At 33.5% G+C, this 24,345-nt stretch overlaps 3 protein-coding genes across 3 annotated transcripts; all 3 read left to right on the top strand.

Annotated features, from left to right (window-relative positions):
* The first annotated feature begins 1,938 nt into the window (after positions 1–1,938).
* Positions 1,939–6,381, top strand: LOC143574991 (putative inactive leucine-rich repeat receptor-like protein kinase At3g03770). Its single transcript, XM_077059472.1, has 7 exons — positions 1,939–3,531; positions 4,068–4,201; positions 4,547–4,790; positions 4,863–5,062; positions 5,153–5,178; positions 5,801–5,912; positions 6,009–6,381. Exons 1-7 carry the CDS (start codon positions 2,277–2,279, stop codon positions 6,237–6,239), a joined length of 2,202 nt encoding a protein of 733 aa, XP_076915587.1. The 5' UTR covers positions 1,939–2,276; the 3' UTR covers positions 6,240–6,381.
* Positions 6,382–9,199: 2,818 nt separating this feature from the next.
* On the top strand, positions 9,200–10,150 carry LOC143575008 (flavonol 4'-sulfotransferase-like). Its single transcript, XM_077059485.1, has one exon. It carries the CDS (start codon positions 9,209–9,211, stop codon positions 10,148–10,150), a length of 942 nt encoding a protein of 313 aa, XP_076915600.1. The 5' UTR covers positions 9,200–9,208.
* A 7,352-nt stretch (positions 10,151–17,502) lies between these two features.
* Positions 17,503–21,828, top strand: LOC143574990 (putative inactive leucine-rich repeat receptor-like protein kinase At3g03770). Its single transcript, XM_077059471.1, has 7 exons — positions 17,503–18,978; positions 19,515–19,648; positions 19,994–20,237; positions 20,310–20,509; positions 20,600–20,625; positions 21,248–21,359; positions 21,456–21,828. Exons 1-7 carry the CDS (start codon positions 17,724–17,726, stop codon positions 21,684–21,686), a joined length of 2,202 nt encoding a protein of 733 aa, XP_076915586.1. The 5' UTR covers positions 17,503–17,723; the 3' UTR covers positions 21,687–21,828.
* The last annotated feature ends 2,517 nt before the right edge of the window (positions 21,829–24,345 follow it).

Below are 24,345 nucleotides of genomic sequence, written 5' to 3'. Positions count from 1 at the left end.
AACGCAAAGTATAAAATAACTAAAATGTTTCTACCGTTGTCCTCGATTATTAAAAAAACCGGTTTTGTATCTGTTTAGGTTTGAATTTTTCAGTTCGGTTTTGCTTTTTTTTTCTTCATTTCGGTGGGTTTCGGTATCTGTTCGGTTTCAATTTCTCTGTTTCTTTTCAGTTTTATGGGTGTTGTTTAAATTAAATTAGATGGAGTTCGTTTTAGTCCATCCTAACCCATAAACAAACTCATTCTAACCCATAACAAAAAAATTCACTAGCATTTTCTCAACCCATGTTGACCTCATTGAAAAATTCTTTTGATTCATCCTGGCTCATTCCAATTTTAAAAATTATCCAAATTGACCCAAAACAACCCATTTGGGTTTGTTTTGTCACCCCTAGTTACTATATTAAAAATGTAAAATTGTGATTATTATTAAATTATTTGATTATTAATAAATTTCGTAAGTATGTTATATGTCAAAATCAAGAGCGTATATTTTGATTTTGAAATTTAAAATAAGATAACTGTAAAGCAGTTATCAAACCCTAACTCTAATAACCAGCGCTTGATCATACGAAATATTGGTTCATCATAACACACACAAAATACATACTTGATTTTTGCTCTCAAATCTGAGTTTTATCCGGTCAAACTATTTGGAAACCACAAATAATTTTGATCTGATAGTGTTTACACCACTCTCAAACAAAGATACTCGTTTACAGAACTTCCCAAACACTAAGGGGGCGACATCCTGGCATTCTTGCAAGGGTTGGATTTTGACTATTATTGTTGTATTAAAGTCCAATGTCAAAATGAGCGCAATTTCTAGAGAAACCCTAATTCAAATGGGTAATTGCCATCGGCGCTTTTTGCATCCATTCCTTGTAATACAATTCCTCTATCAATTGGTTATTTACACCATTTCAAACTGGTTCATAATAAACTCTCAGATCACATATGAAGTTACTGTTTTGTCTGAGTTTTATCTGGTTAATATTTGGAAAACCAATAAAAATTTTCAATATGAAAGTATTATACGACGTTCAAATTATCCAAGTAGTTAATTACAAATTCCCAAACACTAACTATTGGTAACGGTAATATAAGAATTAGGATTTATATTGTTATGAGAAAATCATAATCTTATTTATGTATTTTTAACAAAGTATATAATTTGAAAAATATGTCACCAAATAGCGATACAATCCATACAAAATTCATGGATGAATTTAACTTTTGTGAATGTTAGAATTCATAATAATATTTGTTGCAGTCATGCAAATCCGTAAAAATATGAAGATGCATTCTAGTATGCGAAAAAAGTAAAATGATGTAGTATTTTGTACTGATGTTGTTTAAAAAGCTCACACTCAAGTCTCATTAGAGACAAGTTCGTAAAAAAGCTCGCTTGGAATTTGCCAGGTAAGCTCACTCATTATATGTATTTTATTACAATTATATTTTTTGCTTTCATATATAAATACGTATAAAAATACAAAATTAATAAAAAAAAAGATTTTGTTTGTTTGTAAAATAATTCTATAGAAATAATAAAAAGTTAACCTTGAAAAAAAATATTAAAAAAAATTAACTTTGCTAAACAAACTATAGATTCGAAAAGAATGATAATTTAATTGGTGATAAAACCTGTCTTAAAACATCAATTCTCCAAGTTGCTACTAAATTAAGCACCGACTACAATACTACAAGCTGTCACGTGAATTTATTGCTGGCTGTCTACCCATTGACCACTAGTAGTATGTACTATCTACTGATCTAAAGTCAATTGGTACTAAATAACATGCATCAAGTGCAACTTTTAAGTTAAATACAGAAATTTGATCACTTGTAAATTCTTGTTGGGAGTTGCCAGTTAACTCTTGAAATCTAATATTAGGAATTCATCTCCAAATGCCCACTTCTTCATCTTCATCTCTGGCCTCTTCATTGGCAGCAACTCCACGTGTGGACAGCACTTAATGCATTGGAACTTCAAATCCCCAACATTTATTATTAATTATTTCAACTACCCACTTCATATTTCATCTTTTTTTTGCTTTGATTCCACCAATTTTTATAAAAAGTTTCAATCTTGATTTCACATGAAACAGAGGAATCTTGATTTCAGAAACAGAGCTTAACCCTTTTGTCTGTTTTTGTTCTTTTAAAGCTTCAATCTTCACTTCTACCTCTTAAAGATTCAATTGGGTCACCATCAATCAACTCAGTTTATGTAAATTTCATACTTTTTGAAAAAACAAGAAACAGAGCATTTTAATGGAGTTTTCAAGCTTTTATCTCATGTTTTTAACTCTTTCATGGAGTTTGTTTTTCACAAATGCAATTCAGCCTTCACAAAAGCAAGTTCTGCTTCAAATAAGAAAGCAGCTTGAGTACCCAAAGCCATTAGACTTTTGGGCCAACACAAGTGATGATTTATGCTACTTATCATCACCGCAAGTCAACATCACTTGTGAGAATAACTATGTCACAGAGCTCAAAATCACAGGGGTTTCTGGTGATCTCAAAAAGGTGAGTTTAGCCTTTAATGGGTTTCCAATTCCTTCACAAACTCTTTCACAAAACTTCTCAATGGACTCTTTGATTGCCACTTTATCAAGGTTAACAAGCTTAAAGGTTCTTAATTTGGTTTCTTTGGGAATATGGGGTCAACTTCCTAATAAGATTCAAAGATTGTACACACTTGAGCATATTGATTTGAGTTATAATTACTTGTATGGTCCAATACCTCCAACTTTTACAAGATTAGCTGGTCTTCAAAGTGTGAATCTTGATGCTAATTTCTTGAATAATAGTTTCCCTGATGGGGTTGACTTGTTATCAAATTTGACCAGTTTGAGCCTTAAGGAAAATGGGTTCACAGGTCAATTACCAGATCTACCCAATTTACCAAACAGTTTGACTGTTTTGTATCTCAGTAAGAACTTATTCTCTGGTCAAATTCCAGTCAAATATGGTCAACTCAATAACCTTCAAGAGCTTGATCTTTCATTCAATTCACTTTCTGGTGTGCCTCCACCTTCACTCTTCTCATTGCCATATCTTACTTACTTGAATCTTACTTCGAATAAGTTGACTGGTCAACTACCGAGCCGCTTACAATGTGGGAACAAACTCGCAACCGTTGATATTTCACTAAATCGGTTTTCGGGTGGTTTACCCTCTTGTTTAAGCAATGGGTTGAATAATAGAAATGTTAAGTTTGATGGAAATTGCTTAATGGTAGATGTGAAACATCAAAATCCATCAAGTTATTGTGTGGAAGAAGCGCGAGGAGTTGCAGTGGATCCGAAAAACATTAGAGATTCAGGAAAAGGAAATGGGAAGAATCCAGTAATATTTGTGGGAGTGATTTTGGGAAGTATTTTAGTTCTTGTGCTTTTGGTACTTGGGTCGGTGGTTATTTGTAGAAGAGTTTGTGTTCGGGGCCTATCGGAACCGAAATTGCTGCCGAAACAGGTGCAGGATTATTCTGTTACCGGCTATCCGTCCGAGCTCTTAACTAGTGCCAGTAAGTCCTTTTAGAAACATGATCTTGAATAAGCACAAGACATGGTATTAATGTATTAAATTCGGAATAACTTTCAAAAGTTACAATTTTTCAGAAAATTCTTAAAAAGTTACATTTTTTTTTTCATAAAATCTGTAAAAAGTTAACTTTTTTAAAAAAATCTTTAAAAAGTCACAATTTTTCAGAGACATGATCTTGAATAAGCACTTACTTATCTTACATAGCTCGAAAAATTTATAAAAGTTACAGTTTTTCCTAAATCTTTAAAAGTTAGAATTTTTCAGAAACATGACCTTCGATAAGCATTTATCATAGTATCCGAGCCAGAAAAGCTTTAAATAGTTACACTTTTCATAAATATGATCTTCAATAAGCAGTTATCATTGTATGAGCCAGAAAACCTTTATAAAAGTTTCAAGTTTTTTCAGAATTTTTTTGAAAAAAATACAATTTTCAGAAACATGATCTTGAATAAGCGCTTAAAATAGTGGTAGGACTGATGATTTAGTCGTGATACATTTTGTTTTTTGAACCAGGGCTTGTTTCTGAGGCTGCAAAGCTGGGTACAGGAGGACTCCCAGTGTACAGATTGTTTACTTTTGAAGAGTTGAAGGAAGCTACTAGAAACTTTCATACTTCTACCTTATTAGGGGAAGGTTCAACTGGCAAGGTACCAAACTTTCGTCACATAATGCAATCATTATTAACTGCAAATTTCAAAACCGATAACTTGATGATACGGGCAGGGTTGGTTAACCCAAAATACTGTCTATAAGTTTTAAGTTCTAGCTGATACAACAACATTCCATTTTTTAAAACAATATGATAGATGAGGTTTTACGCATCAAAAATACGTTTTGTCTGACTTTTAACCATTTTAAGCTCCTTTTAACCAACCCATTTGACCCGTTAGAGGTGAAACATAATCCAAATCAACGGGTCGAAAGTACCACCTCTACAATAACATGTACAAATGTAAAATGACGATTGTATATTATCTTTCTTTTTTATTTAGATTTACAAAGGGATGCTAGAAAACGGAATGTACATTGCGATAAGGCATTTAACTGTGTCCAAAAAGTACACGATTAGAAACCTTAAATTAAGGTTGGATTTGCTTGCACGCCTTCGACACCCTCATTTGGTGTGCCTTTTGGGACACTGCATTAGTAATGAAGCGCCAAACGACAGTGATTCAAACAAAGTATACCTTGTGTATGAATATGTGAATCATGGGAATTACCATTCTCTTCTTGCTGGTAAGTATTTTGGTTCACAGTATGACCATAAGTTTGAGCATTTTTTTATTTTTTTTTAATTGTTTAATGCAGGGAACGTTCTTAAATGGGAAGATAGATTGAGGGTTTTGTCGGGTGTCGCGAAGGCGGTGCATTTTCTTCACACTGGACTCATTCCCGGTTTCTTCAACAACCGATTAAAACCTAATAATATTTTGTTGAATGAAAGTGGGATGGCAAAGCTGAGTGACTATGGGCTTTCTATTATAGCAGAAGATACTAAACAAGAAGATGTATGTAAAATAATATTCTAACATAAAAAAAAAATATTGTTCATGAGCATAACATGATCTGACCGTTTTATTCTTGTTTTTTTTTCGCAGGCAAATGGGGATGGCGTTGAATCATGGTAAGAGATCTCTCTTGGTGAAAACTTATACGGGCTGAAATGAGCCATGTCGCGTTTGTTGGCGTGTAAACACAATTTGTTTATTTTTCACTTTTTTTTGTAAGTAATGGGTTAATTCAAGGGTTGGCAATTTCCGACATGACCCTAAAGACGACCCAAACACGTCACGAAGTTAATCAGGTTTTGGGTTGGCATATCTAACCAGTTTAAAAGCAAGTCCTGTAGTGTCGATGTGTTTAATCCGTTTAGTTAAACAGGTCGACCCACGAACCCCCCATATTTTACAACCAACCAAGTCGATTAACATGCTTACAAGTTACAACTTGGTTATCGCCCACCAACTCCTTTGATACGTTTAGATAAATGGGTTACACAGTTCATGATAGGGTTACACAATTTTAAGTGTGTGCGGGTTAGGGTTGATGTTTTTGACACAAATAAAAATATGGGTCGTGTTCAGGTTTAACAATCCAACCCAGCACGACTGACACCTAGTTAATTGTAGTTACAAAAATAAATTATAGTAATAATAAACTGAATATTTGAATGAAAGTGATTTAGTTTATTTTTTATTTGACCCGTTTTAGATAAAACAAGGTTTTTCATGGATCTTTTCTTGCAGGCAAATGAAGAACTTAGAAGACGATGTCTACAACTTTGGTTTCATTCTACTCGAAACCCTTGTTGGGCCTTCTGCGGTATCTAGAAAAGACGAATTTCTGGTGAACGAAATGGTATTCTCATAAAACTAAAATTTAATATGATCACGAAAACGAGTTATTATCTTTGAAGCAGTTTAAAGAACTTGATTCATTCTTTGGATATTTCAGGCTTCATTTGAAACCGAAGACGAAAGAAAGAAAGTAGTGGACCCCATTGTCCTTGCTTCATCTTCACCTGAATCATTGTCGGTTATAATCTCCATAACTAAGAAATGTTTTGTCGGTGATTCGTGGGCCCGCCCGTCTTTTGAAGACTTGCTTTGGCACCTTCAGTATGCTTCTCAAGTTCAGGCTAACGCACACCGCCCTGCTGAAGCGGTTCTACTCACGAAATGCTGATGTTGAGGTGGTTGTATATTATATAATGTGCTCAATATAGCTGTCATGATGAAGAATAAGCAGAAAATAAGTGTTATTACTTATGTTTTCAGTTAAATGTAAATAGGTATATCTTTTATGTCAGCAACCTTTGTACTTGTAATAAAATAAAATGTTAAAAGTTAAAACTTCAGCTCTGATTTTTTATTAAGTTTTTCTTTAAGTTAATGTATTGATTTTTATTAGTTTAGATTACACCCTTAGTAGCAAGTTTCCTGAAGTATGTAAAAATATGTTCACTTCTATCAAATTGGCAAAATTTTAAATACCTAAAAGAAATGAATTTTCTTATTTTGTTTTATTTTAGGTCAACTCTTAGGATTTTTTATGATGTTTGGGCTATAAATTTTCTTATTGTCTTCAACAGTTCAACTTATGGTTTTTGAATTGATTGAATAAGTGAATTAACCCTTAATATCCAAGTGAATTAACCCTTAATATCCATTTAATTAATCAAATGGGTCCGATCCATTTAACAAAACCTATCATTATTGTTAACTTGTTAAGTTACAAAGCTGAATCAAATGCCAAACCCAAGCCCATTTCAATTAATTAATTAAAAAGAAAACCCCAACTATTTAGAGCTAAATATTTAGCCCATGATCACCATCTTAAATAACATGTTTCAGCCTAGGGGTATTTACGGTTCGGTTTAAAACGTGAAACCGTTCAAACCAGCCATCGGTTTGGTTTCATGGTGATTCTTTTCTTTACTTTCGGTCGGTTGGTTTCAATAGTTTTAAACCGTGGCGAACGGTTTGGTTTGCAGTTTATACCAAAATCCGGCCGTATAAAACTGGACCGGACCGTGGGTATTGTTTATATATTAAATTTTAATATTTTAAAATTTTATATTTCACTTAATATATAATTAGGCTAACTAAAAATTTATACTCTATGTTAGTCCAAAGTCATGTCCAATCTCATTTATGAAACCTGCATGTTCAATTCCTATCCCAAAAATGTATTTATTATACATACTTATTTTAATTGTTATCATTATTTAAAACTGAAGTATGGGCTTTATTAGACCGATATGCAATGCAAAACACAGCTATCAAAAGAAGAGAAGTACGCATATAAAATGTAAAGCTTAAATAGTTCTAGAAATGAACTTTTCTGTATTAAATCTCATGCATAGCTATATTATTTGTCTTTATTATGGAGTTTGCCTATTACAAATCCTAAATCGTGAAACCAAACCGGAACCAGACTGTTTGTGACGGCTTGGTTTGGTTCGGTTTTAACTTCTAACAGTTCGGTTTTCTTTGATTAAAAACTGTAGGTAACGGTTTGAACCAAAAACTGTCAAAATCGGATCGTGAACACCCCTACTTTAGCCGACAAACACGATATATTCAAATCAAATCGCACTATATTGTCACTATTCATCATTTGTATAAAATAATTTGCTTAGGGTACAAGCTTCTTACGCATAACTTCTTTGTTGACTTTTATCTCCTTAGAGACAGAATGAGGATGGGGTGGTTGATGACTATGAATGGATGGTAGAAGAAAGAGAAAGAATAAGTATTTTTTTAATTTAATTTTAGTTATGTAATAAATTTGTAAAATTACAATTTACCCTAATTTGTCTTCGACATGAATAGATTTAACGAGAAAAATTAATTGGGTTATGAAAAAATGACATAACGTGATATGGTTTTAAAACATAAAGTATGTATATGACATTTTTTGACTAAAGGGCATCCACTAAATTACAAATTCTTGATACCAGTACTGGTACCGAAATATTCGGTTCGGTACACATGGTTCGCAATGTCAAACAGTCAAACAAATGGTGGAATTTCCTGATAGTTGGAATTTAACAAAGGGTAAAAAAAAGAATGGTCAATGCAGGCATGGTAGCCGCATATTGGCTTATTCGTAGATCAAGAAACGGGATAACCTTCAACAATGAAAACATCTCCGTGGTAGGAAATATAAAATCAACTTCTTATCTTTGGGTCAAGTATTGAGCGGGTCTCAAAGCTTTGGATTGGAAGAAATAACGGAGGTTCAATTTCGAGTAATTGTTATATGCTTTGTTGGCACAACAGTGGGCAAAGCAGATCAATAACCAAATAATTTAATGAACTTGGACTTAAATTGATAAATCTTGTTCATACATGCATCAGAATTTCTAATCGTTGTATACATTTTATGGTGGGTTTTATAACCCTAGCACCACAAAATCAACGCAACGATTTAGCGTTAACTTTGGCAAATTTCTTATAGACTTATAGACTTTACAAATATACAAACTAGACTTAGGGCAAGAGGGCATCATCAGGTACCATACCCGATTTTTGAACGTCACTGTCACCTTAAAGTCCATTTCAGGTACCCAAAATCGTGGACCACCCGATGGAGAGCGAGAGAGAATGTGTGTGTGTGTGGAGAGAGAGAGAGAGAGAGAGAGGAAAGAGATAGAATTGGGGTAGTTGTGAGAAGCATTACCTATTGTTTAAAAAGTTTTCTGGTAGTATTGGTGTAAATGACATAATAATATGAAATTGGTGGGTATTAGGATACCTTGGGGCTTGGGTTACCACCTCTAAACTGGGGGTGAAAAATATGACCCATTAGGATTGATAAAAGTTTAATTAAAATGTATAATTAGTTAAAATAGATCAAACTAAAAGAAAATAAATGTTGAAATGTGTGAATGATTTGAGATTTCACAAACCTCTTAAAAAAAATTCAAAATAAATAAATAAATGAAAAATCATAACTCAAAATATAAGTCAAAAAATTAAAAGTTTCTTGTGTTTTGTGTGTATATCTATTTTTTTAACACACACCACATATTGTGGATAAGGCACTTATATATAGAGTTCATAAAATTCACCATGCATTCACAATATAACACATTTGTCATTGTCACTGAAAATTAAAAATTCCTAGCTAGCTAAATTGTTTATACTTCCATGGAAGCCGAGATGTTGAAAACACTTCCACGACACACTTGTAACTGGTTGAAAGGCAGGCTCACCGTGTACAAGTATCAAAACCTTTGGACCTTTCCACATTTCGTTGAAGCAATAGCATCGGCTCAACAAAGCTTCAAGGCTCGACCAAGTGATGTGTTTTTGTGCAGTTTTCCCAAAAGTGGCACGACATGGCTAAAGGCCTTGGTGTTTGCCATCACTACTAGAGACAAGTTTGATACAATATCCAACAGCCCTCTGCTCACAAACTTGCCTCATAACTGTCTTCCTTTCCTTGAAAAACAACTTGAACAAATTGTGGCAAACCAAAAGAACAACTTGAACACCATGCATGTGGCCACACACCTTCCTTACAATTGCCTACCACAATCAATCCTAGCTTCAAACTGCAAGATGGTTTACATATATCGGAATGTGAAAGATGTCATGGTCTCTTATTACCATTTCGCAAGAGAAATAGCAAAACTATCCATTGAAGACGCCCCATTTGAGGAGGCATTTGACGACTTTTGTCAAGGTATTACATTGGGTGGGTCATACTGGGATCATATCTTAGGATATTGGAAAGCAAGCTTGGAGAAGCCTGAGACAATTCTTTTGTTGAAATATGAAGATATGAAGAAGGAGCCAACAGCCAATGTCAAGAGGCTCGCGGACTTCATTGGGTGTCCATTTACAATCGAAGAAGAGAAAGCGGATGTCATGGAAAACATTATAAAGTTGTGTAGTTTTGAGAACTTGAGCAACTTACAAGTAAACCAAAGTGGTTGTTCAAATGGAGTTCTTGCGATTGAAAATCGACTATACTTTAGGAAGGCTAAGGACGGAGATTGGAAGAACTATTTCACGGATGAGTTGATCGAAAAGATTGATAAACTAATTGATGAGAAACTTGGTGCCACTGGTTTAGTTCTAAAATGAAGGCGTAAGATCACACTATGTGAAGGTTTAATCTTGATTTGTTAAGAGTTCAGGGTTTGTTTTCTTTAGTATGGTAAGAGCATTATGGGTTATTTAGTTTCCTTGATAATTAGGTTGTCTAGTTTATCAAATTATGTTTTTAGTATAAATAGGTGGCTAGGGTTTATTGTTTATGTGTGTCAAGAATTCCTTCTTCTTTGTAAGCTCGTTTGATTATATGAAAAGAGTTGTGGGTTGTCACCCTAAAATCTCGTGTTCTATAGGTACGTGTCGTTTCATGCTGATAAATATAAAGCCTTTCACGCGGTGTTTTTAGTTACTATGTGGTGTATTTGGAAAAGGAGAAACGATTTAAATTCAACTTCTTATCTTTGGGTCAAGCATAGAGCGGGTCAAGGCTTTGGATTGGAAGACATTATTGACTTTCAATTTCGAGTAATAGTTATATGCTTTGTTGGCACATTAGAGTGCAAAGCGGATCAATAACACAAAGAATTTGATAACCTTGCATTTAAATTGATAAATCTTGTTCATACATGCATCAGACTTTCTAATCGTTGTATACGTTTTGTGGTAGGTTTTATAACCGGATATCTGAAGTTTCGGATATCCAGACCTTTCATATAGTGGATTTCACTATCCGAATCTGGATTCAAAATATCGGATATCCGATCGGATAGTGAATCGGAATTCCGAAAATCTTGAAAAAATTGTTTTAAAATTAAACTTACAACATCTCAAATAATAAATCGAACAAATCTAATGTATAAATCGAACAATCTGTAATACAAGCAAACAATAACAAATCTCTGAAACAAATGTGTAATTAACCTAAATACCTTATCGAGATGGAGAACGCAAAAATGGTGGTGGATCCAAGGAGGTGGTGGTGATGGACGAGTGCTTGAGGACATGATACGAGTGCAACAGTGGATGTGGTGACAGACGACAGTTGGTGGAGTGGAGATTGGAGGTGGTCGATTTGTTAGAGTCATCGTGGAGTCGTGGAGAACGCATAGTTTACATCTCATATAATTTGTTATATAAATTAAACTTTAAAAATATTAAATTTATTTTCGAGAGATCCGAATATCCGAACTATCCCAACTTAATCCGAGTCCAATTGGCCCAACACCACACACACCATCAAGTGTAGCCATCACCCACCCCTCATTGCCAATACTACTACGAGAACCACCTACATTTAACCTCATCATCGCCAACGCCACCACTAGCTCCAGCAACACCCATGCAGCTACGGCTGTCAACACCATCACTTTTGCCACTTGCATCACTTCCTCGTCACCACAACCAATATAGAGACACCGTTCACAAAATTAAAGCAAAACAATAAACTTTAAATTCTACTAATATTGATTACAATACAAGAGTGGAGGAAACCAAGACAACTTTACATAAAATAAATTTACATAATTAAATCTAAAAGATAGTAGTACAAAATAAATGAAAGCAACATAAAACAGGTGTTGGTTAAGAATTTTTGTTTAATAGAGGTCCCTTAAAATAGATTTCGAGTCACCCCGGTGAACTCGTCTGTCTCATTGGGTACAACAGCTGAAACAAAATGTACTTCCGGGATTAACCTAGCATCCGAACTATACCTGGAGCTAGAGCGTGAAAGTTGGAAACAATCGAACCCAGCTATTTTGTGGTGCGGGTTCGGGTGATGAATGTGTGTTGTGAGTTGTGTCGGTGCATTTTAAATCTGCCCAACAACCCACCTTCTATTTATAGTTGGTGGAGTGTGGTGTGTCATCGGACACGTGTCACTCTCTGGATTGAGGTGAGCTCAAGCGCTGACATGTGGCGTGCTGACTCACCTCACTTTTCGACACATGGCATCTGACTCGCAACACTTAGTAACCGGTGGCATACTCTTGTCCAGATCATGACACATGGCAGGTGAGTCAACAACACTGACGACACTTGTCACGACCCGGTATTACACCTGCCAAAATACTAAGACGGCTCTCAAGTGTGTATTGTCATACAAGAATATAATCTTGTGGGTCCTCATCCTTATAAGCCACTTCTTAATTTCTTCTTCTATCATTGACTCATTGTGGGATAAACCCATTTTCCATTTCACCAAAGTTTAAGTTCTTAACCACACATTTTAGAGTATCGATATCACATTCAAGTCTACTCTTTGAACTCGCTAATAACTAGTTTATTAGTAATATCTACTAATAATTATTATTGATCCAAAATATTTCCAACAACCAACACCACCAATCTATAGGAGTCGCATTGCACACATACTCACTCCTAGCGTGTATTTGTTTTCTACGATGCCTTATGTGTATCAAGTTAGAGTTAGAAATTTAGCAATAGGTGCCAAAATAAAGAGTTAATAACCTAGAGAAATTGTTCAGCAAAGTTCTAATGTAAACATGTACGTTTTCTGTTTAAGTTTTGGCACATATGGTACCGCTGCAATACCATCTCCATTGTCTGTGCCACCATAAAATAATACAGCAGGTTAATGTGTTAAATATGTCGTGATTAGAAAAACAATTTTTGACTTGTTAATTAAACAAAAAGTTGACCCATTATTGGTTAAATATGACCTCGTAATAAAAACATTTGTTTACCTGTTAATGAAACAAAAAATTGATCCGTTACCGCGCTAAATGTGACCCGACAATAAAAACATTTTTTAACCCGTTAATGAAACAAAAATTTGACCCATGACCATGTTGGATTCGTAGGCCATGTTTGGGCCGGTTTATTATCCGAAGTCAAAGATGAGACAAGTGCGGGCGGCCGGGCCAAGCCCAACCCAATTTAGAGATCTTGTTTAATAAGTTACTAGGATAGTATTCATGTTACACACGGGTTGAAAATAGATAAATAAGAAAATCAATATAGACAACCATATATTAATGGCCTAAACAAAATATTAGATAGTAACACTGTCTACATAAAAAGTTAATAGTTACACAAACTTGTCTATATTAGCAAAGTAATGAAAATATTTAAACCTTATTATCCTAATATGAACTTCAAAAATTTCCGTCCGAAAAACAAAAGCATTTTGCTATAGAACCTGAAAGGGAATATCTCATAGAATAGTAACCAAGTTTCAAAAGTGTTGCGATTAGGTCACTCATGCATTTTTCTCAAATCGGGTCACTAAATCTTTAAATAAAGTCTCACCGATTTTTTTGTGCGTCAAGAAAGAAATGGAGGATAAAATGTGGGGGTCGAATTGCAATATATGTAGTTAAATTTAGAAAATTTTAAAAAACATTAATTATACTAAAATTCAAAAAAAAATTCACTTCGCCACTCAACGTCAACATAAAAAAAATATAAAAAAAGTTCCTATATGAAACAAAAAAGAAAAAGACTAAAAAAACATATTAAAACCTTTAATTTAATAAAATATAAAAGTTGAGACTTAATTGGAACACTTTTTAAGTTGAGTGACCTAATTAGAACACTTTTGAAACTTGGTCACTATTTTAAGAAAACAAAACAAACCATGCAACCTGATTAAGTATTAAACTAAAATGTTAATGTATGTCAAAATGAGTTTATGTTAACATTAATATCTAGAAGATTATGTAAAACTAAAAACAAAATGTGTGAATGTAATAACCATTTTACCTTCTCACTAACTTCATTTTTCAAATCCAAATGTGTCATTTCTTTTCTAACATTAGCAAGCTACAAGTGATCCAAATCTCTTAAAAGAAACATATCATTAGATTCCAATATTGATTTAGGATAGTATCCGTGTTACACACGGTGTAACATATTTAAAAACATAATATATATGTAACATCATATAAATTTAATGAAATGCAAATGTTGTACTTATAAATATATGATACTTTTACATGAATTATAAGAAATCATAACTTATTTGAATCAAATACAAAATCATACAAAGACTAACAAAGATAAATGAAAAGTTAAAATATTATATAACTTATATCATATTTATAATAATAAGAAAACAAAGGAAATTAGTCTCCAAATCAATAAAACAATTCTACAATGTAGATTCAAAAAAACTTCTATCTCAATGTTAATTCAAAAGATGGACTCTATCTAAGACATTTATTACACATCAATAATTGTAATGTTTATTACTTTAAGATAAGACCCGTGTTTATTTACACATTAATTTTAAACATTTATTACACATCAATGTTAAAAGATGTTAAAAGATGAACAGTATATACGACATTTCTATTTGTAAGTATATTGTAAAATTATGTTACAAAACAAACTGTTATGACAATGATTAAACAACCTCCGGGCTAAAGTAGTGTGTGGATCTTTTTCCTCACTCGGTTTAAGTCCACCGACGTCCTTTTCAAAACAGTGATTCTCTGAATTTCATATCATATGAATGTCGTGGAACCTTTGAAATTTGCCCATTTTCATATTATTGAAAGACACTGACAACTTGTCTCTTTAACATTGTCACCACTCACCAAGAACAAACAAGCAATACCCATTTTGCCCTTTGCAATCTTCATCATCTACTGCTACATAGGTATGGAGGAAGGCAGGCAGCCATTCTTGAATGTCATACAACACCCAAAGTCAAATGTTGTAATATTCGTTAAGATGTCCTTGTATGTGTGTCTTAAGTATCAAATGAAACATTTTGTTTGCTAATTTTGTATTTAGCGAAATTGTGATTGAAAAATAATTATTGACACTAAAGTATGTTATTAGCCAACTGATTTCAATCGTAGACAATATAAATCATAAAATGCATTAAACAAGTTAGAAAGTGCAAGACGTACGCTTATTTGAGTTCATTATTATGTTGCCCCTAACGAACGGCAAACACCCCCCTTGGCAGGCTCCTGGTAGCAGGGTCTAAGTGTTAGTGATTTTAGTGTAATTGAGAATTAACTTGTTGATCAAGTTAATTGTAATATGAATCTAAACAAATCGGATGCGGAGTGCACACTTATTTTATCTTATTATAATTTATAATCCTATTGGTACTTAAGAGCGAAACCCCTAAGTAATGGGGCTTGCAGGGTCCAAGGGGCATAGCCCGCCAATTTTTTATTTTGACATATGTTACTATTGGAGGTGACAATGTGAATGGTTGAGTTTGATTGGGGTGATGAGTTAGAATAAGTATGAGTCATGATGAATTTTTAAAATAGATGATTAGTATGAGTCAAGATTGGTAAATTTAACTTATCTTGACCCAAGTGAAGGTTAAAATACATAAGGTTTCAAAAACCCCTAAAAATTCAATAAAATTAATAAAAATAATAATAACTCAAAGTATAAATCAAAAACGCAAAGTATAAAATAACTAAAATGTTTCTACCGTTGTCCTCGATTATTAAAAAAACCGGTTTTGTATCTGTTTAGGTTTGAATTTTTCAGTTCGGTTTTGCTTTTTTTTTCTTCATTTCGGTGGGTTTCGGTATCTGTTCGGTTTCAATTTCTCTGTTTCTTTTCAGTTTTATGGGTGTTGTTTAAATTAAATTAGATGGAGTTCGTTTTAGTCCATCCTAACCCATAAACAAACTCATTCTAACCCATAACAAAAAAATTCACTAGCATTTTCTCAACCCATGTTGACCTCATTGAAAAATTCTTTTGATTCATCCTGGCTCATTCCAATTTTAAAAATTATCCAAATTGACCCAAAACAACCCATTTGGGTTTGTTTTGTCACCCCTAGTTACTATATTAAAAATGTAAAATTGTGATTATTATTAAATTATTTGATTATTAATAAATTTCGTAAGTATGTTATATGTCAAAATCAAGAGCGTATATTTTGATTTTGAAATTTAAAATAAGATAACTGTAAAGCAGTTATCAAACCCTAACTCTAATAACCAGCGCTTGATCATACGAAATATTGGTTCATCATAACACACACAAAATACATACTTGATTTTTGCTCTCAAATCTGAGTTTTATCCGGTCAAACTATTTGGAAACCACAAATAATTTTGATCTGATAGTGTTTACACCACTCTCAAACAAAGATACTCGTTTACAGAACTTCCCAAACACTAAGGGGGCGACATCCTGGCATTCTTGCAAGGGTTGGATTTTGACTATTATTGTTGTATTAAAGTCCAATGTCAAAATGAGCGCAATTTCTAGAGAAACCCTAATTCAAATGGGTAATTGCCATCGGCGCTTTTTGCATCCATTCCTTGTAATACAATTCCTCTATCAATTGGTTATTTACACCATTTCAAACTGGTTCATAATAAACTCTCAGATCACATATGAAGTTACTGTTTTGTCTGAGTTTTATCTGGTTAATATTTGGAAAACCAATAAAAATTTTCAATATGAAAGTATTATACGACGTTCAAATTATCCAAGTAGTTAATTACAAATTCCCAAACACTAACTATTGGTAACGGTAATATAAGAATTAGGATTTATATTGTTATGAGAAAATCATAATCTTATTTATGTATTTTTAACAAAGTATATAATTTGAAAAATATGTCACCAAATAGCGATACAATCCATACAAAATTCATGGATGAATTTAACTTTTGTGAATGTTAGAATTCATAATAATATTTGTTGCAGTCATGCAAATCCGTAAAAATATGAAGATGCATTCTAGTATGCGAAAAAAGTAAAATGATGTAGTATTTTGTACTGATGTTGTTTAAAAAGCTCACACTCAAGTCTCATTAGAGACAAGTTCGTAAAAAAGCTCGCTTGGAATTTGCCAGGTAAGCTCACTCATTATATGTATTTTATTACAATTATATTTTTTGCTTTCATATATAAATACGTATAAAAATACAAAATTAATAAAAAAAAAGATTTTGTTTGTTTGTAAAATAATTCTATAGAAATAATAAAAAGTTAACCTTGAAAAAAAATATTAAAAAAAATTAACTTTGCTAAACAAACTATAGATTCGAAAAGAATGATAATTTAATTGGTGATAAAACCTGTCTTAAAACATCAATTCTCCAAGTTGCTACTAAATTAAGCACCGACTACAATACTACAAGCTGTCACGTGAATTTATTGCTGGCTGTCTACCCATTGACCACTAGTAGTATGTACTATCTACTGATCTAAAGTCAATTGGTACTAAATAACATGCATCAAGTGCAACTTTTAAGTTAAATACAGAAATTTGATCACTTGTAAATTCTTGTTGGGAGTTGCCAGTTAACTCTTGAAATCTAATATTAGGAATTCATCTCCAAATGCCCACTTCTTCATCTTCATCTCTGGCCTCTTCATTGGCAGCAACTCCACGTGTGGACAGCACTTAATGCATTGGAACTTCAAATCCCCAACATTTATTATTAATTATTTCAACTACCCACTTCATATTTCATCTTTTTTTGCTTTGATTCCACCAATTTTTATAAAAAGTTTCAATCTTGATTTCACATGAAACAGAGGAATCTTGATTTCAGAAACAGAGCTTAACCCTTTTGTCTGTTTTTGTTCTTTTAAAGCTTCAATCTTCACTTCTACCTCTTAAAGATTCAATTGGGTCACCATCAATCAACTCAGTTTATGTAAATTTCATACTTTTTGAAAAAACAAGAAACAGAGCATTTTAATGGAGTTTTCAAGCTTTTATCTCATGTTTTTAACTCTTTCATGGAGTTTGTTTTTCACAAATGCAATTCAGCCTTCACAAAAGCAAGTTCTGCTTCAAATAAGAAAGCAGCTTGAGTACCCAAAGCCATTAGACTTTTGGGCCAACACAAGTGATGATTTATGCTACTTATCATCACCGCAAGTCAACATCACTTGTGAGAATAACTATGTCACAGAGCTCAAAATCACAGGGGTTTCTGGTGATCTCAAAAAGGTGAGTTTAGCCTTTAATGGGTTTCCAATTCCTTCACAAACTCTTTCACAAAACTTCTCAATGGACTCTTTGATTGCCACTTTATCAAGGTTAACAAGCTTAAAGGTTCTTAATTTGGTTTCTTTGGGAATATGGGGTCAACTTCCTAATAAGATTCAAAGATTGTACACACTTGAGCATATTGATTTGAGTTATAATTACTTGTATGGTCCAATACCTCCAACTTTTACAAGATTAGCTGGTCTTCAAAGTGTGAATCTTGATGCTAATTTCTTGAATAATAGTTTCCCTGATGGGGTTGACTTGTTATCAAATTTGACCAGTTTGAGCCTTAAGGAAAATGGGTTCACAGGTCAATTACCAGATCTACCCAATTTACCAAACAGTTTGACTGTTTTGTATCTCAGTAAGAACTTATTCTCTGGTCAAATTCCAGTCAAATATGGTCAACTCAATAACCTTCAAGAGCTTGATCTTTCATTCAATTCACTTTCTGGTGTGCCTCCACCTTCACTCTTCTCATTGCCATATCTTACTTACTTGAATCTTACTTCGAATAAGTTGACTGGTCAACTACCGAGCCGCTTACAATGTGGGAACAAACTCGCAACCGTTGATATTTCACTAAATCGGTTTTCGGGTGGTTTACCCTCTTGTTTAAGCAATGGGTTGAATAATAGAAATGTTAAGTTTGATGGAAATTGCTTAATGGTAGATGTGAAACATCAAAATCCATCAAGTTATTGTGTGGAAGAAGCGCGAGGAGTTGCAGTGGATCCGAAAAACATTAGAGATTCAGGAAAAGGAAATGGGAAGAATCCAGTAATATTTGTGGGAGTGATTTTGGGAAGTATTTTAGTTCTTGTGCTTTTGGTACTTGGGTCGGTGGTTATTTGTAGAAGAGTTTGTGTTCGGGGCCTATCGGAACCGAAATTGCTGCCGAAACAGGTGCAGGATTATTCTGTTACCGGCTATCCGTCCGAGCTCTTAACTAGTGCCAGTAAGTCCTTTTAGAAACATGATCTTGAATAAGCACAAGACATGGTATTAATGTATTAAATTCGGAATAACTTTCAAAAGTTACAATTTTTCAGAAAATTCTTAAAAAGTTACATTTTTTTTTTCATAAAATCTGTAAAAAGTTAACTTTTTTAAAAAAATCTTTAAAAAGTCACAATTTTTCAGAGACATGATCTTGAATAAGCACTTACTTATCTTACATAGCTCGAAAAATTTATAAAAGTTACAGTTTTTCCTAAATCTTTAAAAGTTAGAATTTTTCAGAAACATGACCTTCGATAAGCATTTATCATAGTATCCGAGCCAGAAAAGCTTTAAATAGTTACACTTTTCATAAATATGATCTTCAATAAGCAGTTATCATTGTATGAGCCAGAAAACCTTTATAAAAGTTTCAAGTTTTTTCAGAATTTTTTTGAAAAAAATACAATTTTCAGAAACATGATCTTGAATAAGCGCTTAAAATAGTGGTAGGACTGATGATTTAGTCGTGATACATTTTGTTTTTTGAACCAGGGCTTGTTTCTGAGGCTGCAAAGCTGGGTACAGGAGGACTCCCAGTGTACAGATTGTTTACTTTTGAAGAGTTGAAGGAAGCTACTAGAAACTTTCATACTTCTACCTTATTAGGGGAAGGTTCAACTGGCAAGGTACCAAACTTTCGTCACATAATGCAATCATTATTAACTGCAAATTTCAAAACCGATAACTTGATGATACGGGCAGGGTTGGTTAACCCAAAATACTGTCTATAAGTTTTAAGTTCTAGCTGATACAACAACATTCCATTTTTTAAAACAATATGATAGATGAGGTTTTACGCATCAAAAATACGTTTTGTCTGACTTTTAACCATTTTAAGCTCCTTTTAACCAACCCATTTGACCCGTTAGAGGTGAAACATAATCCAAATCAACGGGTCGAAAGTACCACCTCTACAATAACATGTACAAATGTAAAATGACGATTGTATATTATCTTTCTTTTTTATTTAGATTTACAAAGGGATGCTAGAAAACGGAATGTACATTGCGATAAGGCATTTAACTGTGTCCAAAAAGTACACGATTAGAAACCTTAAATTAAGGTTGGATTTGCTTGCACGCCTTCGACACCCTCATTTGGTGTGCCTTTTGGGACACTGCATTAGTAATGAAGCGCCAAACGACAGTGATTCAAACAAAGTATACCTTGTGTATGAATATGTGAATCATGGGAATTACCATTCTCTTCTTGCTGGTAAGTATTTTGGTTCACAGTATGACCATAAGTTTGAGCATTTTTTTATTTTTTTTTAATTGTTTAATGCAGGGAACGTTCTTAAATGGGAAGATAGATTGAGGGTTTTGTCGGGTGTCGCGAAGGCGGTGCATTTTCTTCACACTGGACTCATTCCCGGTTTCTTCAACAACCGATTAAAACCTAATAATATTTTGTTGAATGAAAGTGGGATGGCAAAGCTGAGTGACTATGGGCTTTCTATTATAGCAGAAGATACTAAACAAGAAGATGTATGTAAAATAATATTCTAACATAAAAAAAAAATATTGTTCATGAGCATAACATGATCTGACCGTTTTATTCTTGTTTTTTTTTCGCAGGCAAATGGGGATGGCGTTGAATCATGGTAAGAGATCTCTCTTGGTGAAAACTTATACGGGCTGAAATGAGCCATGTCGCGTTTGTTGGCGTGTAAACACAATTTGTTTATTTTTCACTTTTTTTTGTAAGTAATGGGTTAATTCAAGGGTTGGCAATTTCCGACATGACCCTAAAGACGACCCAAACACGTCACGAAGTTAATCAGGTTTTGGGTTGGCATATCTAACCAGTTTAAAAGCAAGTCCTGTAGTGTCGATGTGTTTAATCCGTTTAGTTAAACAGGTCGACCCACGAACCCCCCATATTTTACAACCAACCAAGTCGATTAACATGCTTACAAGTTACAACTTGGTTATCGCCCACCAACTCCTTTGATACGTTTAGATAAATGGGTTACACAGTTCATGATAGGGTTACACAATTTTAAGTGTGTGCGGGTTAGGGTTGATGTTTTTGACACAAATAAAAATATGGGTCGTGTTCAGGTTTAACAATCCAACCCAGCACGACTGACACCTAGTTAATTGTAGTTACAAAAATAAATTATAGTAATAATAAACTGAATATTTGAATGAAAGTGATTTAGTTTATTTTTTATTTGACCCGTTTTAGATAAAACAAGGTTTTTCATGGATCTTTTCTTGCAGGCAAATGAAGAACTTAGAAGACGATGTCTACAACTTTGGTTTCATTCTACTCGAAACCCTTGTTGGGCCTTCTGCGGTATCTAGAAAAGACGAATTTCTGGTGAACGAAATGGTATTCTCATAAAACTAAAATTTAATATGATCACGAAAACGAGTTATTATCTTTGAAGCAGTTTAAAGAACTTGATTCATTCTTTGGATATTTCAGGCTTCATTTGAAACCGAAGACGAAAGAAAGAAAGTAGTGGACCCCATTGTCCTTGCTTCATCTTCACCTGAATCATTGTCGGTTATAATCTCCATAACTAAGAAATGTTTTGTCGGTGATTCGTGGGCCCGCCCGTCTTTTGAAGACTTGCTTTGGCACCTTCAGTATGCTTCTCAAGTTCAGGCTAACGCACACCGCCCTGCTGAAGCGGTTCTACTCACGAAATGCTGATGTTGAGGTGGTTGTATATTATATAATGTGCTCAATATAGCTGTCATGATGAAGAATAAGCAGAAAATAAGTGTTATTACTTATGTTTTCAGTTAAATGTAAATAGGTATATCTTTTATGTCAGCAACCTTTGTACTTGTAATAAAATAAAATGTTAAAAGTTAAAACTTCAGCTCTGATTTTTTATTAAGTTTTTCTTTAAGTTAATGTATTGATTTTTATTAGTTTAGATTACACCCTTAGTAGCAAGTTTCCTGAAGTATGTAAAAATATGTTCACTTCTATCAAATTGGCAAAATTTTAAATACCTAAAAGAAATGAATTTTCTTATTTTGTTTTATTTTAGGTCAACTCTTAGGATTTTTTATGATGTTTGGGCTATAAATTTTCTTATTGTCTTCAACAGTTCAACTTATGGTTTTTGAATTGATTGAATAAGTGAATTAACCCTTAATATCCAAGTGAATTAACCCTTAATATCCATTTAATTAATCAAATGGGTCCGATCCATTTAACAAAACCTATCATTATTGTTAACTTGTTAAGTTACAAAGCTGAATCAAATGCCAAACCCAAGCCCATTTCAATTAATTAATTAAAAAGAAAACCCCAACTATTTAGAGCTAAATATTTAGCCCATGATCACCATCTTAAATAACATGTTTCAGCCTAGGGGTATTTACGGTTCGGTTTAAAACGTGAAACCGTTCAAACCAGCCATCGGTTTGGTTTCATGGTGATTCTTTTCTTTACTTTCGGTCGGTTGGTTTCAATAGTTTTAAACCGTGGCGAACGGTTTGGTTTGCAGTTTATACCAAAATCCGGCCGTATAAAACTGGACCGGACCGTGGGTATTGTTTATATATTAAATTTTAATATTTTAAAATTTTATATTTCACTTAATATATAATTAGGCTAACTAAAAATTTATACTCTATGTTAGTCCAAAGTCATGTCCAATCTCATTTATGAAACCTGCATGTTCAATTCCTATCCCAAAAATGTATTTATTATACATACTTATTTTAATTGTTATCATTATTTAAAACTGAAGTATGGGCTTTATTAGACCGATATGCAATGCAAAACACAGCTATCAAAAGAAGAGAAGTACGCATATAAAATGTAAAGCTTAAATAGTTCTAGAAATGAACTTTTCTGTATTAAATCTCATGCATAGCTATATTATTTGTCTTTATTATGGAGTTTGCCTATTACAAATCCTAAATCGTGAAACCAAACCGGAACCAGACTGTTTGTGACGGCTTGGTTTGGTTCGGTTTTAACTTCTAACAGTTCGGTTTTCTTTGATTAAAAACTGTAGGTAACGGTTTGAACCAAAAACTGTCAAAATCGGATCGTGAACACCCCTACTTTAGCCGACAAACACGATATATTCAAATCAAATCGCACTATATTGTCACTATTCATCATTTGTATAAAATAATTTGCTTAGGGTACAAGCTTCTTACGCATAACTTCTTTGTTGACTTTTATCTCCTTAGAGACAGAATGAGGATGGGGTGGTTGATGACTATGAATGGATGGTAGAAGAAAGAGAAAGAATAAGTATTTTTTTAATTTAATTTTAGTTATGTAATAAATTTGTAAAATTACAATTTACCCTAATTTGTCTTCGACATGAATAGATTTAACGAGAAAAATTAATTGGGTTATGAAAAAATGACATAACGTGATATGGTTTTAAAACATAAAGTATGTATATGACATTTTTTGACTAAAGGGCATCCACTAAATTACAAATTCTTGATACCAGTACTGGTACCGAAATATTCGGTTCGGTACACATGGTTCGCAATGTCAAACAGTCAAACAAATGGTGGAATTTCCTGATAGTTGGAATTTAACAAAGGGTAAAAAAAAGAATGGTCAATGCAGGCATGGTAGCCGCATATTGGCTTATTCGTAGATCAAGAAACGGGATAACCTTCAACAATGAAAACATCTCCGTGGTAGGAAATATAAAATCAACTTCTTATCTTTGGGTCAAGTATTGAGCGGGTCTCAAAGCTTTGGATTGGAAGAAATAACGGAGGTTCAATTTCGAGTAATTGTTATATGCTTTGTTGGCACAACAGTGGGCAAAGCAGATCAATAACCAAATAATTTAATGAACTTGGACTTAAATTGATAAATCTTGTTCATACATGCATCAGAATTTCTAATCGTTGTATACATTTTATGGTGGGTTTTATAACCCTAGCACCACAAAATCAACGCAACGATTTAGCGTTAACTTTGGCAAATTTCTTATAGACTTATAGACTTTACAAATATACAAACTAGACTTAGGGCAAGAGGGCATCATCAGGTACCATACCCGATTTTTGAACGTCACTGTCACCTTAAAGTCCATTTCAGGTACCCAAAATCGTGGACCACCCGATGGAGAGCGAGAGAGAATGTGTGTGTGTGTGGAGAGAGAGAGAGAGAGAGAGGAAAGAGATAGAATTGGGGTAGTTGTGAGAAGCATTACCTATTGTTTAAAAAGTTTTCTGGTAGTATTGGTGTAAATGACATAATAATATGAAATTGGTGGGTATTAGGATACCTTGGGGCTTGGGTTACCACCTCTAAACTGGGGGTGAAAAATATGACCCATTAGGATTGATAAAAGTTTAATTAAAATGTATAATTA

This window comes from Bidens hawaiensis, unplaced genomic scaffold (genome assembly GCF_021521415.1).
Source record: "Bidens hawaiensis isolate Kalapana, Puna unplaced genomic scaffold, B.hawaiensis_p1.1 tig00027238_1, whole genome shotgun sequence".
Lineage (NCBI taxonomy): Eukaryota > Viridiplantae > Streptophyta > Magnoliopsida > Asterales > Asteraceae > Bidens > Bidens hawaiensis.
This window is presented reverse-complemented; position numbering and strand designations above follow the sequence as displayed.

Excerpts from the sequence above, each read along its gene's own strand:
- LOC143574991 (XM_077059472.1), top strand. The coding sequence starts at position 2,277 with ATGGAGTTTTCAAGCTTTTATCTCATGTTTTTAACTCTTTCATGGAGT. Across the intron at positions 5,179-5,800 it reads GGGGATGGCGTTGAATCATG|GCAAATGAAGAACTTAGAAG; the intron begins GTAAGAGATCTC and ends CTTTTCTTGCAG. Across the intron at positions 5,913-6,008 it reads AATTTCTGGTGAACGAAATG|GCTTCATTTGAAACCGAAGA; the intron begins GTATTCTCATAA and ends TGGATATTTCAG.
- LOC143575008 (XM_077059485.1), top strand. The coding sequence starts at position 9,209 with ATGGAAGCCGAGATGTTGAAAACACTTCCACGACACACTTGTAACTGG.
- LOC143574990 (XM_077059471.1), top strand. The coding sequence starts at position 17,724 with ATGGAGTTTTCAAGCTTTTATCTCATGTTTTTAACTCTTTCATGGAGT. Across the intron at positions 19,649-19,993 it reads GGGAAGGTTCAACTGGCAAG|ATTTACAAAGGGATGCTAGA; the intron begins GTACCAAACTTT and ends TTTTTTATTTAG. Across the intron at positions 20,238-20,309 it reads TTACCATTCTCTTCTTGCTG|GGAACGTTCTTAAATGGGAA; the intron begins GTAAGTATTTTG and ends TGTTTAATGCAG.